At 38.6% G+C, this 15,531-nt stretch overlaps 1 protein-coding gene across 23 annotated transcripts in view; it reads right to left on the bottom strand.

The window, feature by feature from the left end:
- cacna1c (calcium voltage-gated channel subunit alpha1 C) overlaps positions 1-15,531 on the bottom strand; it is a 650,264-nt gene that overhangs the window by 240,990 nt on the left and 393,743 nt on the right. For all 23 annotated transcript variants that reach the window (XM_062981179.1, XM_062981177.1, XM_062981163.1 and 20 more), the window contains exon 4: positions 3,407-3,546. In XM_062981179.1, the coding sequence (XP_062837249.1) occupies positions 3,407-3,546 (140 nt within the window). The remainder of the gene's footprint in view (positions 1-3,406; positions 3,547-15,531) is intronic.

Here is a 15,531-nt window from a genome sequence, read left to right as displayed (position 1 = left end):
TTGGTTCCGCCCCTTGTTCAGGGCTCTGGGAGGGAAGGAGCCATTTTTAAGTCAGTCTCACTTAAGGAAGCTAAGCTATAGGACGTAGACCAGCTCGTCCCGTAGAAAAGCTTCATATCTCAAGAATATCCAAGGATATAGAACATCCGGGAAAACAGAAACAGAAATTCCAGGGGAAAGATCCCAAAAGCTCTGCCTGAGAGCTGACAGCCTCTCAGCCTCACAGCTCCTGAGGGAAACAGCCCTAAAGTTTCCAAAGAAACCTCGGAGAGAGAACAGCATCACAGATCCATGGAACTCCAGCTGAAACATCTGCAAGCCTTGCTTGGTAGGTCTACTCGATGCCCAAACACATTTGGAATCGGTAGTAGGTCCCACATCAGCTAGGCCCATATGATAGACAGCCTGGGAGAGGTTATAAGGGGGTTTTCTTCTTACAGAGAAAGTACAGTTATCCAAAGCCAATTGCCCGTCCCCTGGGGACAAGATTGAAAAACCAACTGTTTATTAAGGAAACCTTGAAGTGTTATTTGACTCCTTGAAGATTTACTATTTGTTCAACAATAAAGACTTTGTTATTTCATTAAAGACTCAAAAGACCATCCCTTTCAGGAAAATCCTCAAGAAGCTCTCTTTGAGGCACCCTGGCTTCCCGCTGGGCATAAAGTATACATCCTATACAAAGACAATAGTTACAGGCCCAGCGTGTGACAGAACAAGGTAAATAGTCTTTTTGTTCATAATTTGGGGACTGCCTGTAACTTGAAACACTATGAATATGTATGATATGGAACACATTCATGAATTATTAGAAAAATGTTGCATGTGATTATTTTTACATGTTTACCCTAGTCCACTGAAATTAGATGAAACTCAAAATGTCAGCAGACACCAAATGTGGCTCCATATGTTTCTTGTGGTCCAGTGAACAAGGTTAAGAGCATGTTCTCATTCCTATTCATATATTCATATATTTCTGCTCCCCCCCCCCCCACTTAACATAAACCTCTCACCGGGTAATGAGTGATGTGTCTGCAGAATTATCACAGCTTTCTGGGAGCCTGGAAAGCTGAGTTTATTGCAAATGCTTTCTCTGACAATGTATCACAGTTTTAACAAAATGACACTAAAACAAAAATCAACTAGAGAAACATAAACTCTGAACCTTGTATCTGTAGAAGAAAGGGTACCAGACATAGACTGGAATTAACAATGTATTCCTGCTAATATACAATAGAGAGGGATGGAATCTTGCAGCTGTTGAGATGTTGGATGGCAAGTTGCAGCGATTCTGGATAGATAATTGTATGGAAAACTGGGCATTGCAGTTTAACATCTGAAGGCTCCTAATTTTGTTTGTTGGGGTACCAGAACTCTATCAGCCTTATCAGATGGGGGAAGAATTAGAGGCATGCTCCATTTCCATGCCCCTTTAAGCACAGAATCTGCTGGCTCCCATTAAGTGATACACAACTACTTCTGGTGGGGCTCCATGCTTAAAGGGGTGGCAAAGACGGGCATGCTGTGGTGGCAGCAACATGGGATGCTCCCCATGTTCCCCCAGGAACAATGGGGGGAAGCCGGATGATCGACACTTTCCCCGTGAGATGATCATCTGGGTGAGTCAGGCAATGCAAGGTATGAGGCGACGAGTCCCCCACACACCCCAATATGCACCACTTGAATCGGCACGATTCCGGCAGCCTTTATGATGAGGTCCTTTGACATATAAAGTTAAAGACTGCAAAACTACAACTCCCATAATGCCATAGCATTGAGTCATGGCGGTTAAAGTTTATCTGACACTCCTAGTGCAGATGCACACTAGAAGAAGGTGTGCTGTTTGTTTTCACCTGCTTTTCTCCTCTTTTCCTATCTCCACTGAGTCAACTGACTGCCAACTACTTTTACACTTTGAACTCAGTTTGCACCACTGGAAATAAGCTGAGAAAACAGGGGAAGTGCACATTTTAAAAGCAGCTGAAAAAGTGGGACAAAAGAGGATTAACTGGGTCTGTCCTTGCCAAATTGGGACAGTTGTAGAGCATGGGGCACTTAAAGCTAAAAACCACTTTTACTATGAGTAGTATGCCAATTTGTCATCTATTTTGGCGCATGTAAAAATATTGTAATTGAAGAAAATAAATCTCACTGTCTCAGTCTTGCTAAGTCTTAGTTCAACTGCACAGGTACATTATATCTATTCAGGAGAATAGGCCTAGCAGTTTAGGATTTTGAATGGCTCTAGAAAATATCACTCAATGTGGACAGAAGCTATGAAAATTCCATAAATGTTCTGAAACACAACCTACAAATTGTTCTTACATTGTAATGGGGAACACAACCTGGATGAGCCCTTCTGGACTTCTATGCTCATACAGACAACCAGATCCATAAAAAATGTACATTTTACTTTTACATGGGGGCCCTGCTCGCGCATCTGGTTTGTCAAGTTGAGATAAATGTACATGCCCATATAGTAGAACCAGGACACTATTACTGTGTTGTTGCAAGGAATGACGTCTTGTCCAATTTCCCCTCAACTTTTTAATTCATAAAGGCATATGCAACACAGCATGTTTACGATAAGAGAAGACTGAAATAACAGTAATATAGATATATAGAGATCTGAATAATGTAAATGTCAAGGCCAATGTGTATTGGCTGCCTGTGTGAAATAAAAATATTAAAGATATAAATGAAAAATACATTGCTTCTGGAATGTCCTCTTGCATTGCAAAATATGCAATTATGTTTCTCCCCTCTGTGTATTTTTAATTCTTGAAGGATACCATGCAGAACTGAGATATGACTTAGTCCATATTTTGGCAAACCTATGTCTGCAGAGGTTTTGCACTTTACATGAAAGTGAAAGTGCGTGCTCTACACGCACAAAAAGAGATTTCCAACAGAATTATTCTAACCTACTTCTTGACATGCAATAATCTCCCACCTCTATATTCTGAGTCACTATGTACTGATAGAAATATAACCCAGGCACAGATTTACAATTTTAGTGAGAACTATGCTCAAATTTTACCCAAAAAATAATTACTTGTCTCCTTTCCGTTCTTCACTGAATGAACAAGAAGAAAATAATAGACATTGTATGAATGAGAAAATGTGAATATTGAAGAATACATCAAATATTCCTTTCATTGTGAAGAAAACTTGAATTTAATTTTCATGTAAAGTCACTCAGTGTGAATGCTTGGATTCTTCTTCACGTTTTAGTGGAGTATGATTCCACACTCCACTAAAACACAGTGTGTAACTGCACAAAATGTGGAATGCATCATCTACTACATTTCGTAATGTAAAAGAAACAGGAGTTCTACCAGGAAAAAGAGATTTATTTACTAAATGTTTAAAGAGACATAAGTTCATATAACAGAGACATACTCACCCTACTACCACAATTATAAAATCTAATAAATTCCAGCCATTGCGGAGGTAAGCGTTAGGGTGAAAGAGAAGTCCATATGCTATTACTTTTAAAAATGCTTCCACTGTAAAAATTATGAGAAAGAGATATTCCACTCGTTCCTGCAGAGGAGAGAAAACATGAAATAATGTTGTTAATTCTATGTAATGAGAAAACTTTCACAAAATAGCATTTCACATCCTGGAAAAGTGGGGTGAGAGAAGACTCCAAGATTATGGTGAGCATATTTCCCCCTAATACGATTCCATGTTCTTTTTTATAACCCCAAATCAAACACCTCCCACCCTGGAACATTCTTAATTTGTCAGCTTTCAAAGGGATTACAGCAATGAAAGGAATCACGTAACACTCCAGATGTTGTTAGGCTGGAACCCCCACTATTTGCTGTATTGGGTTGTTGTATGTCTTTCGGGCTGTGTGGCCATGTTCCAGAAGTATTTTCTCCTGACGTTTCGCCCACATCTATGGCAGGCATCCTCAGAGGTTGTGAGGCATCCATACCTCACAACTTCTGAGGATGCCTGCCATAGATGTGGGCGAAACGTCAGGAGAGAATACTTCTGGAACATGGCCACACAGCCCGAAAGACATACAACAACCCTGTGATCCCGGCCATGAAAGCCTTCGACAACACATTTGCTGTATTGTTTAGGGTTGATTAGAGCTGCAATTGAATGACATCTTGGACCTCTTCACATGGCCCTTTTGGGCTGTGACATTGCGTCCTCAACTGTCAGCGAAAGGGAAAGCGTGCGGGGCGGTCGTGGTTCCCTGCGTGCCCTCCTCCCTCCCCTTATCACACAGTGGGGGCAAAAGAGGGTGCTTTGGCACCATTTCCATCCCCCAATCAGATGACAGAAAGGGCAGAAATGTACAGCAATGTATGTTGCCCTTCTGCCATCACATGTGTGGGTAGCTCTGTTTGAGCTACCCAAATGACACTTTCCTCCCTGTAGTGGAGGAGAAAGCACCTTTCCGCGCTTCCCCTTCACTTTGGCAGGAATGTGGGCGGGGCCTGCTGTGAATCATGTGATGGCGCACGGCAGGCCCATCCTTTCCGCGCATAAAAGTGGCAAAATGGAGCAAAAATGCCCTATGTGAAGAGGTTCCTAGAGAACCATAATTTCTGGTACAATTGAAAGTGCAGCAACATTATAGTCAACATATGCCAGAGACTACCAAGCGATTTTCCCTCATTGTAGATAGCAGGAAATACTCTCCTGTTCAAGAAAATGTGTGAGACTGTTTCGCGAGTCTCTGATCTCAGTTTTTTACACATACACAAAAGTTCTACATAAGTCAGAATCACTATAAAAAGCATAATCTCTGGTCATTAGACCCTAAAGAAAACATGCTGAAATAACTATTATAAAATTATTATGAGCATCTGAGAAATTATATATAGTTTAGCAGGATAATTTACACATATATGTATCTTTAGTCAAACATATATGCACCATAGTCAATACCTACATAATGATATATGTACAAATTACTTTACTTTTTTTTTTTTACTAAGAAAAGCCTTAAAATTATGCTGTAAAATTATCAGACACAGTTTCCATAATTTCATTAATAGAAGTCACATAACATATTGGTGAAAGCCTTGAAATGGCTAGGATATTTCCAGTCCAACTTTAATTTCACCTATGAATTCCCTGGTCTCTAGGCAATCCACTCTCTCGGACTGTGAACTATGGTGATAGCATCTGCTCTCTCTGGCTTAGTGCCCTCCTTATCTGTGATCTATGGTGACAGTACCACAATAAACCTCATAATACTGTTACCAGGTTTGTTTACTGAAAAGATTTACACCCCAGATTTCGTTCCCAAACAAGTAACAGAAATAAAATCTTTTTGAAGCTACTACAAAATCCATAGCAGAGAAAACAGGAGCAAGGACAAAAGGCTTCTTCCCAAAGCCATACTCCCCAGCAAAAGCTAAATAATGAAGACAGATGAGCCCCTCACAATTTACAAGACCCTAAGGTTTGTTTTTTTAAAAAATATCTCTCATACCAATTACCAAAACTTAACATTGTGGCAGAACATAGAGTAGAACCAGAGATGCTAATCTGAGAATGTATGGGTGCAAGCAAAATAAATAGTTATTGAATTGCAATACTTTGTTATACAGTCCTCCATAAATGGATTCTGCATACACGGATCTAACTATCAATAGCTTAAACATATTTTTAAAAATCCAAAATGCAAACCTTGATTTTGCAACTTATGTAAGAACATAATTTTACCACACCACAACATATAATGGGACCTGAGCCTCTACAAATTTTGGTATTAGGGAGAAGGGATTCTGGAACTAAACACCAGTGGATACCAAGGACTCACTGTATAGAGAAATGTATTATCAGTGTTTATACCGTTGTATAACTGTCCTCCCATTTGATATACTTTTGATGGGTCAGATCTGTATAGAAGGAGCTAATAGTTAAAACTCTCCTGGTTCCGGAGCAGGGTTTAAAGTTAAGACTCAGCACTTTACATGGAGCTGAGAAATGTATAAATAAGAATTACAGTAGAGTCTCACTTGTCCAACATAAATGGGCCGGCAGAACGTTGGATAAGCGAATATGTTGGATAATAAGGAGGGATTAAGGAAAAGACTATTAAACATCAAATTAGGTTATTTTTACAATTTAAGCACCAAATTTTACAAATTAAGCACCAAAACATCATGTTATACAACAAATTTGACAGAAAAGGCAGTTCAATACTCAGTAATGCTATGTAGTAATTACTGTATTTACCAATTTAGCACCAAAATATCACAATGTATTGAAAACATTTACTACAAAAATGCGTTGGATAATCCAAAATGTTGGATAAGTGAGACTCTACTGTACAAATGAAATAGGACCAAGTTAATGCAGTTAAAGGGAATGAACACAAAAAACACCCTGCTGTGACATTATCCATTCATATAGATTATTAATATATATACAATCCGTTTTGTTGTCATGCTCATTGTAAGTGATCTTTTAAGCCAATTGTTTTAGTACCTATACAAATGCAGCAGGAGACAAAGTAATTCTTTGACATTTTCTGGATTGATATTTTCATGGCGGCACTGATTTGGAATGAACAAGAAAGCCCTGTCAGAGCTAATGGTTCAAGCATGTATTCATGAACAAATATACCAAATGCTTACATCCCAAACAAGAAACTATTGACATGGATCACCGTTGATCCAAACAGTGACTGAGACACAGTGGTTGAAACCTTAGGCATAGCATAAAACTTTACCACTTGCTGATAGAAGGTTTTTTATGAGCCCCTTGTTTACAAAAGTCATAGTCATCAAACACGCTTTTATCTGGCATGCATGCTTAGCGGCTGTTACCAGGGACAGGTCAATCAGGGATCTTTCTGCCCCAGATTCAGAATGTACCCTTGCTGGCCTGTTCCTTTGTCCCTGTGTTGCCACTGCCACTCCTTGCTGGCCACAGAACTCCATATGATATCTGCAGATCTCTGGTAAAATCTGCAGAGATAATAACAAGATCCCCTCCTTCTTGCTGGTTGCACGGATGCCCCATTCTGATCATCAACAGAGGCAGGTGATCACAGGGAAATTGATGGTTAGTAAGGAGCAGCAACATAGGGACAATCCATTCCCTTCCCTGGTGCTAATCAGCACAGGGAAAGGTGATAGTTGTAGTGTCCATTTGTACAGTGGCTCAAGCTGAAGCAGACCCAATCCAGCTATTCTCTAAATTACAGCTGCATGTTTTCTGCAACAGCACCTATTTAATTACAATACGGAACCTGAAATATAACCCATGCACTCAAACAAAATGCAAGTTCTAGGCTATCCAAATATCTGTGCTCTTTACCAGTACTTTACAGATTGCTCAGAAGGAGTATTAAACATTATCTCTTTAGTTATTCAACCCAACAATTGTTATCAGTAAATATCAAAAGCCACATGACAGATAGTATAAACAAAATGAAGGATCTGTAAATGAAAGAAATCATGATAGAATTGCCTGGGTAGGAGGAAATATAAGCATGGAAGCATGAATATCCTTGCAGTGTGAATATATTAAGCCAAGGCTGCACTTAGCATTAATAACATTGACCTTTAGCACTACAGAGCCAGAAATGCGTACTTAGGAGATCAACTTTATAAAGCAGATGTCGAGACAGATTTGTTGATATTGGGTTACTTCCAAAACACACTTTGTTGCTAAGGAGATATTTTCACTTCAGCATACAGCCACATGAGACAGAATTAAAAAGAGGAAAAAGCTCCATGAAGGATTCAGCATATTTTTTAAATGAGAAATCAGTGTCACTGCACTAATATGAAAGACTTTTCTTTTTCACCAAGAATCATGTGGAGCTGTGTATGTATGTGTGTGTGGTTGGAAATAAAACATAACACTAGGCCACCAAAGAATTTGCCAATTAGGCAGCAGAATGATGAATGCAACAACAAACAAGTAATTATATCAAACAACACAACCCAAGTGGATACAGAGAAAATATTTTGAACGTTGCTGTAGTAGGGAACCCAAGTTCCCTGAACCAATAAAATGCAGAACAGGAGACACACTAATTATGATCTCATGATCATGAGATAGCATCTTTGTGTCTGCCAAAACTATAGCTCAACTCTCAGTAATACATTGAACAGTAGTTTTGAGGCTGTAAGATGTTAGATTGGCAGTAAATGTTCACATACATGATGCATCTCCACATAAAAAGTCCTTCAACAGAGAAAAGGCTTAATGAGAACTATTCTCTTTATCATTTACTTTTCACGTGGAAGGATGAAGAAGAGGATCATTAAATTATGAGAGGTCTTACAAGCATCTTTATTTGATATGGTTCCATCCAGCCACTGTGCAAGGAAGCACATTTCAGGCAACAAAATGTGTCGGCCAGTGTACAACAAGGAAAAAAAGCAACATTTTCTTCATACTGTAATTCCAGCCTCTCTCTCATGTGCTCTCTCTCTTCTTGAAGCAGGCTGAGGCTCTGCTGCACCAGGGTGGACTGCAGTCTCTGGAGTGGAATCTCCGGATTGTACTCTTCCCAGAATGTTCAGGGGAAGCAATCACACGGAACTAGAGTTTCTGCCTTGCAGGAAGAGCCAGAGCTGCTCTGACTAGTATTCCACTCCAGATTTCTCTCTGCCTTAGGTCAAAACAGCACTTGGATGTCAATACAGCACTCTAGGCCAAGTGAGGATTTTAAAGTTAAAATATACTTATGTTGAGACATTCTATGTAGAGGTTCTACTGTACCTCTTTGGAGCTGAAAAAGTCCCCCACCACCCAAGACTTGTTTGTTTTTCATGCATGATCAGAGAGTGATTTTGGAAGCAACTGTTTACCTGTTGTATATAAGCACACGCTGCTCTGACAGTATCATGTAGAGCAGAATCCTATTCTTATCATGTCATGCTCTATTGCATGGTTTTCTGCAGATGTTGATGTAACCCCAAAATTGACCATCCTGTCAATAGTGCAAGAAAATTTCCAGCTAAACATGAGACAGTTGGACAGCTTTCTAACACAAAGAAACATAATAAAAAAAACAACCAAAGACTTTGTAAAAATGGAAGTTCTTTTTCAGAGGCTTTGTTGACTGAGGTATGTCTATATTTGTTTTATAGTACAATATGGGAAGAGACCCAATGACCTCTAGCAAAACTGGATTTTACTGATTTGCTGAATTGTAAATCAGCTTTCTTCATTCCAGATCAACTGAGATAGATTGTGCAAATGAGATGCCACCTAGAAAGGTGCCTCAAGAATGGAGATTTCCTGAAAAAAAACCCCAAATATTTTTGTTCTTTATTAAACTGCAAAACTGCCTGCTTGTTATAAAAGTGACATACTTGTTTCTCTACTTTTAAAAATGCTAGTGTATGTGCTGTTTGCATTGCAAACGTTGGTGCATTATAGATATTAAAATCTCAAACATTTGAACTGTAGCTTCAGGGCTTAATCTACTGAGCCATCATTAGATATTATAAATGGCTTCAAACTACAGGAAAGGAGATTCCACCTGAACATCAGGAAGAACTTCCTCACAGTGAGGGCTGTTCGGCAGTGGAAGTCTCTCCCCCGGACTGTGGTGGAGGCTCCTTCTTTGGAGGCTTTTAAACAGAGGCTGGATGGCCATCTGTCGGGGGTGCTATGAATGCGATTTCCTGCTTCTTGGCAGGGGGTTGGACTGGATGGCCCATGAGGTCTCTTCCAACTCTACTATTCTATGATTCTATGATTCTATAAATATTACTGACTAGCAGAATTTATTTATTGATTTAAATATTGCTTGTTTCCCAGAGTTGAGATATAAGATGGTTTCTAACCTATAGAAAACGACACTGGAAAGCAAAGAAGTAGATATTAATTACATTTAAGACAGATTTTGAAAAAAAATCTCAACTCAACTGACCTAATATTCTGCCTAATATCAAATAATTTCTGGATGGCTTGCAATTAAAGTTTCAAAAGGTTAGTGTTCACACTAAAGTAATTCTACTTCCCCCTTTTGCTTCATTCCTTGCCTATTTTTTATATTTTCAATTTTCTTCTTCCCCCTCTTTGCCTCATAGAGATTAACAATGCAACCTTGTGCATGTCTCCTCAGAAATTCAGTAAGATTTATTTTCATGTAAGTGAACATGTGATGGCAATTTTGATCATAATTGATTGATTTATTTGTTTTGTACACTACTGGATGTATCATAGTAATCTGTCCTTACTATTTCCATGTCAGACATAATACTGACTGATGCAACTATCATTGCAGTTTTTGTCATTTATATTTTATACAAAAAACGATGGCAGTGCTGCTGGGTTACTATGTGAACAACAATTTTACAGCAAAATGATCTGAATACTTAAGCCAAATAAATGTTTCTACAACTTTTAAACTGTAAGTGAAAAACAAATTCTCCATCTCTTCTGTGGTTATAGTATATGAATGTGCATGTTTTCCCTACACCTTGTCCTGGATACTGCTTCATGACACCCCTCCCAAATTGCATTTTGGTAAGAACTACAGTACTGGATCACATGTGCAGTGTTTCCAGAAATAAATGTTTCAAAGCCTTTTAATCTAAAATCCAATAACCACATTCCATATTACTATGGGGGACAACACCAAAATGTGTCAGATTTTTTAAATTCCCATTAATTTATTTATTTGACCTCGAGTTTGCCTTTATCCCCAACACTCAAGGAATATTATAATATTAAAATTGCATCCACAAAATTCCATGAACATCTTTGGCTACAGTAAAAGTCCTTTTACCTTACTGATTCCTTGCCCACAAGAATGCATCCATTTCAGAAACCTCACACAGAACAACTACATATTGCAGAACAACCATGTGTAACTCTGTGTCTGCCTCCTAATACTGAGGAGGGATCCTGGAACAGAGAAGGGGAGTGGAGAATGCTCAGAGAGGGACAAGAGACATCTTTAATACAGAGTACATGAATTCAGAGGCAGAGATTTTGAGAGAAAGAAGGAGATACAATATGTTGCACTACACAAGTTATCTTCAAGATTTCTAAAATCCCCATGAACACAGATCAATTTCTGTCTTCCTTAGAAACAAAACTTAACTGAAATAATCTTGTCTTACCGACTAAAATATTATACAAGATTCAGATACAAATTGAATCCATTTCCTTCCTAAGAAGAACTATCATCTTCTGGACTTGCCTGTTACAAAATTGGTATACAAGAATTTAATGTATTAATAACTAGCTGTTAAACATTTGTTCTACTACACACAGCTACTTTTGGGCAAGGAGTCTCTACAGAGTATAAGCATAATTAAAATCATGAAATGCTCAGTAAAAAAAACTGATTCTTCATACTTTAAAAATATGAAGTCAAAAATATTAACTAAGAGGCAATTCCATACAGAATTAAATGCACTTTTGCTAAAAATGTACATTTCATAGAACACATATCTTAGCAGTTTTAACAAAAATGTATAGCAAGTTGTGATGCAGCTGCAAGCATTGCCTTTTTTGCATTGCCTTCTACTGGCTGAAAAATCTGCTTCAAGTACATTTATAATTCCTTTACTTTCTTTCAGACATATGCATCACTGCTGGATAAGATGTTGCAATTTAACTCACACATTTCAAGGGATTTTAATCTTTCCTTTTCCTTTTTTTTTTGCATTATGTGCTTTTAATCTTTAGATAATTTCCCTCAGCAGTTGTTTCTGTACAATTTCAACACAGGTCTTGGCCGAAATGAAAATGAAATGTAAATTATGTTTAATATAAATTATGTTCAAGCGCGGCTGGTGGGGACGAGAGACAGGGCCTTCTCGGTGGTGGCTCCTCGGCTGTGGAACTTCCTCCCCAGCGACATCTGGCAGGCTCCATCCCTTCTGGGGTTCAGAAAGAAACTGAAGACCTGGCTATGCGAGCAAGCGTTTAAAGAATAAGTTTTCGTTGCTTCGACGCGGTCTGGATTAAGGTTTTTGTACAAGGTCTGGCGGATGAATGGCACAAGCATTTTGCACTGTTTTAATTTTGTTTATTGTATATTATGATACTATTTAAATGTTTTAACTGTTTTAATGTTATTTTATTGTATATTGGTGTATTGGCATTAATTGACATTTTTGTAAGCCACCCTGAGTCCCCTTGGATGAGAAGGGCGGGGTAGAAAAGATAGAAATAAATAATTAAATAAATAAAATATTTGTAATTTTCCTCCTCCTGAAATCTGTGTTAGACCCCCTCCCCAAATCTTCGTTCGTTCTCTATTTGGGGCATGGGTCTTTTTTCTCCTTCCAGTGACTTCTTCATTCCATGGGTAATATAAGTCCTTTTATTTAACATTCTGTTCACACTGTTCCTCGCAGACAAGGAAAAAAGAGAGCTAGAGAATGAAAAACAAGTTCTTGTGGATTCATCATTATATCCTAAACACCAGTCTGAATTTCACTAGCTAGAGCTACTTAAAAGGTCAATTTCAGTGGTCCTCAACCTGTGCTTCCCCAGATGTTTTGGGACCCACAGGTTGAGAACCACTAGTCTACTTAATAGTGGTTATAATAATGCCACCTGCCTGGATAGAAGAAAGAACAATAGAATAGTGCTGTGTTGGGGTTCATGGAGAAAATAAGGTCTCCCAAGATATCAAATGTAACCTCAAGGGACTAATAAACTAAGAGAGAAAAAAGTGAAATCTGTTGAATCAGGAAATTAAGTTGATAGAGTAAATTTTAAACTGGATTATTTCATACAATTATGAAATTCACCTTTACTTCAGGATAATACTCCATATTATCCTGTATTCTGTCCTCACAACACAATAATTTTAACTAGATCCTAGAAATGGATCTAGGTTAAGCCTGCAACATGGTGATTGGCTCAAGGCCAGCTAGGTCTTGTCTATACCAGCAAAATAACCAAACTGTAATTTAAAATATTTTGTCATGGACTTGTCCCATATTCGTTCTATTAGCATTATGGCTACCTATAATGTGCCACACTGAAATTGTATTTCTGTCTAATAAATAATAATAACAATAACAATAATACTTTATTTATATTCTGCTCTAACTCCCCAAGGGGGCTCAGGGTGGTTTACAACACACTAAAAAAAAAAAAACCCACATAGAAGCAAACACGCAATGTCTCATGACAAAAGCAGACAAGGATACAATTAACAACACATCCAATCCCAACACCAATCAACATCAAACAACCAATTATAAATAAAACCCAAAATTGCACAAACAGCTAAAATTTGAATTTGCATTTTTTAAAATTTCTCCTTCAAAGTGATTTGCCTGCTGCTGCTACAGCTCTCTGGCCAAATGGCTTCCCAGAAGAGCACCACTATTGGAAGTTGCTTGCTTAGAACAAGGCATTTGTTTGGAACGACCTTATCACATTAAGCCCCCAATTCGTTATATACCGTGGTAAATCCAGCAGGGACGTGGGGAACCTGTAACTCCATGCTGTGCATTGCCTACCTTCTCCCTCACCTTATCCCATAGATTGAAGCATCTGCAACCCAGCTTCCCCCATTGTTTTCAATGCAACATAGGTAGCCTGTTGCGATGCCACAGCCGCTGCCACCTATGCTGATTTCACCCCTCTTCTGGCATGGAGCCCACCGGAAGAAGATCAATGTTATGTGACGGGAACCAGTGGGCTTCGTGCCTGAAGAGGGGTGAAATTGGTGTAGAATGGGCAATTTTGCCCATCTGATGAGGTTTTATATACGAACAAGGTGCCCTGCCATGCAATCATTGTGAAGAAGTAACCAAATTAACCTCCTCATTGTTGATCTCCTGGCTGGGCACCTCATTCTGAGCAAGCATTTTCCCCAAAGGGACTCTGCCGGGAAGTTTTAGATTAGAAAGGCAGCAGCAATGACAGGCCCTCCCTCCTTCCCTTATCATTGCTTCCCAGCACAAAGATAAAGGAGAAAGGAAAGCTATGGCAAATCACTCTGAAGGAAACCCCAATCCCCCCTGTCTTCTCAGTGCAAAAATAAAAGGTCAGAAAGCATATACTAAAGTAAGTAGAACTGGTCATGTAAATAAATAAATAAATAAATAAATAAATAAATACAAAAATCTTCTGAGAGAGAGTTATGTAAACTATTATGTAAATATGCTTCATACTGTAGCATTTATTACTCTGTACTGCATCCCAAGAAGTGAGCTTATAACCACAAAAGCATTTGTGAAAGTAATAATCAGTCCCAAAGATGCCGCCACATTTCTTTCCCTTTCCTTCCTTCTTTCCTTTTTATAAAGAAGAAGGGGTGGCAGTGAGAGAAGGGATTAACCAGTGAGAGAAGGGATTGACCTTCCTCACTGTGAGGGCTGTTCGGCAGTGGAAGTCTCTCCCCCGGACTGTGGTGGAGGCTCCTTCTTTGGAAGCTTTTAAGCAGAGGCTGGATGGCCATCTGTCGGGGGTGCTTTGAATGCGATTTCCTGCTTCTTAGCGGGGGGGTTGGACTAAATGGCCCATGAGGTCTCTTCCAACTCTACTATTCTATGATTCTATGATTCTAAATTCAGCAGATGCTGGCTGCTCATTTGTCCCCCAGGGCCCTTCCAGACAGGCCCTATATTCCAGGATCTGATCCCAGGTTTTCTGCTTTAAACTGGATTATATGTGTCCGCACTGCCAGATAATCTGGGATAAACAGAAAACCTGAGATCAGATCCTGGGATATAGGGCCTTTCTGGAAGTACCCTCAGAGGGCATTTCAGTGGTAGTTGGAACAGAGGGAGTGCCTCTCACCAGCCACTCTCATATTATTCATGGATGGCTCAAATCGGTTCACAAAAATGTAAAACCAATATACAATATTAAATCATATATCCAGTAAAATTACTGTAACAATTCAAAGAGTACAGTATACAAATTCAGAGGCTATTCATAAAACAATCTTTAAATAAAGTACACTTGGGAGACAAGAGGGCTTGAAAATAGAAATATCTGCTTCAACTGACAGAATGCATCCTATGCAATAGCCTGAAGGGCTTATACTCTGGTATAAAACCCAATGTTTTCCTTTATGTTAGATAAAAAGATATGAGTGTGTTTCATCCTTGTTCTGCAGCATACTCCTAAACCTTCAGGTATTAAGTATCACATATATCTAAATTCTATATATACATAGGTTTGTGTATAAATCTAGATATTTTAGATGAAAAACTGTCCCCAAAAATGTGATTGGTTTATCCAAAAGTCAATGAAAGTATTGTACCTTAACTTTTATCACCCCTTTCTCTGAGTAGAGGGGTGAACCTTAGAACACCTATCCCACCTAGAGTCAGCGCTGGTTATTTACTCTCTGTGCTTATTTTTATTGGATTTTATCAAGAGGGGTTTTTTTTTTGCATTTGCAATTTTAATTTGTTTTAACATTTTTATTACACACTCTGGGATTTTTATGAAATGCTGAGATATAAATAGGAAAAAATGGGTTAATTTAATCTATCTAACAAAAGTCTTTTAGGTTTATATCCTTGAAAAATTAAATTGGAAACCAAATGACATAGCTTTAATAGGTTACTAAGCAAACAAACCTCATTTCCTTAACTGATT

Source organism: Anolis carolinensis, chromosome 5 (assembly GCF_035594765.1).
Source record: "Anolis carolinensis isolate JA03-04 chromosome 5, rAnoCar3.1.pri, whole genome shotgun sequence".
Classification (NCBI taxonomy): Eukaryota; Metazoa; Chordata; class Lepidosauria; order Squamata; family Dactyloidae; genus Anolis; species Anolis carolinensis.
Note: the sequence above shows the minus strand (reverse complement) of the source record. Positions and strands in the feature narration are given on the sequence as shown.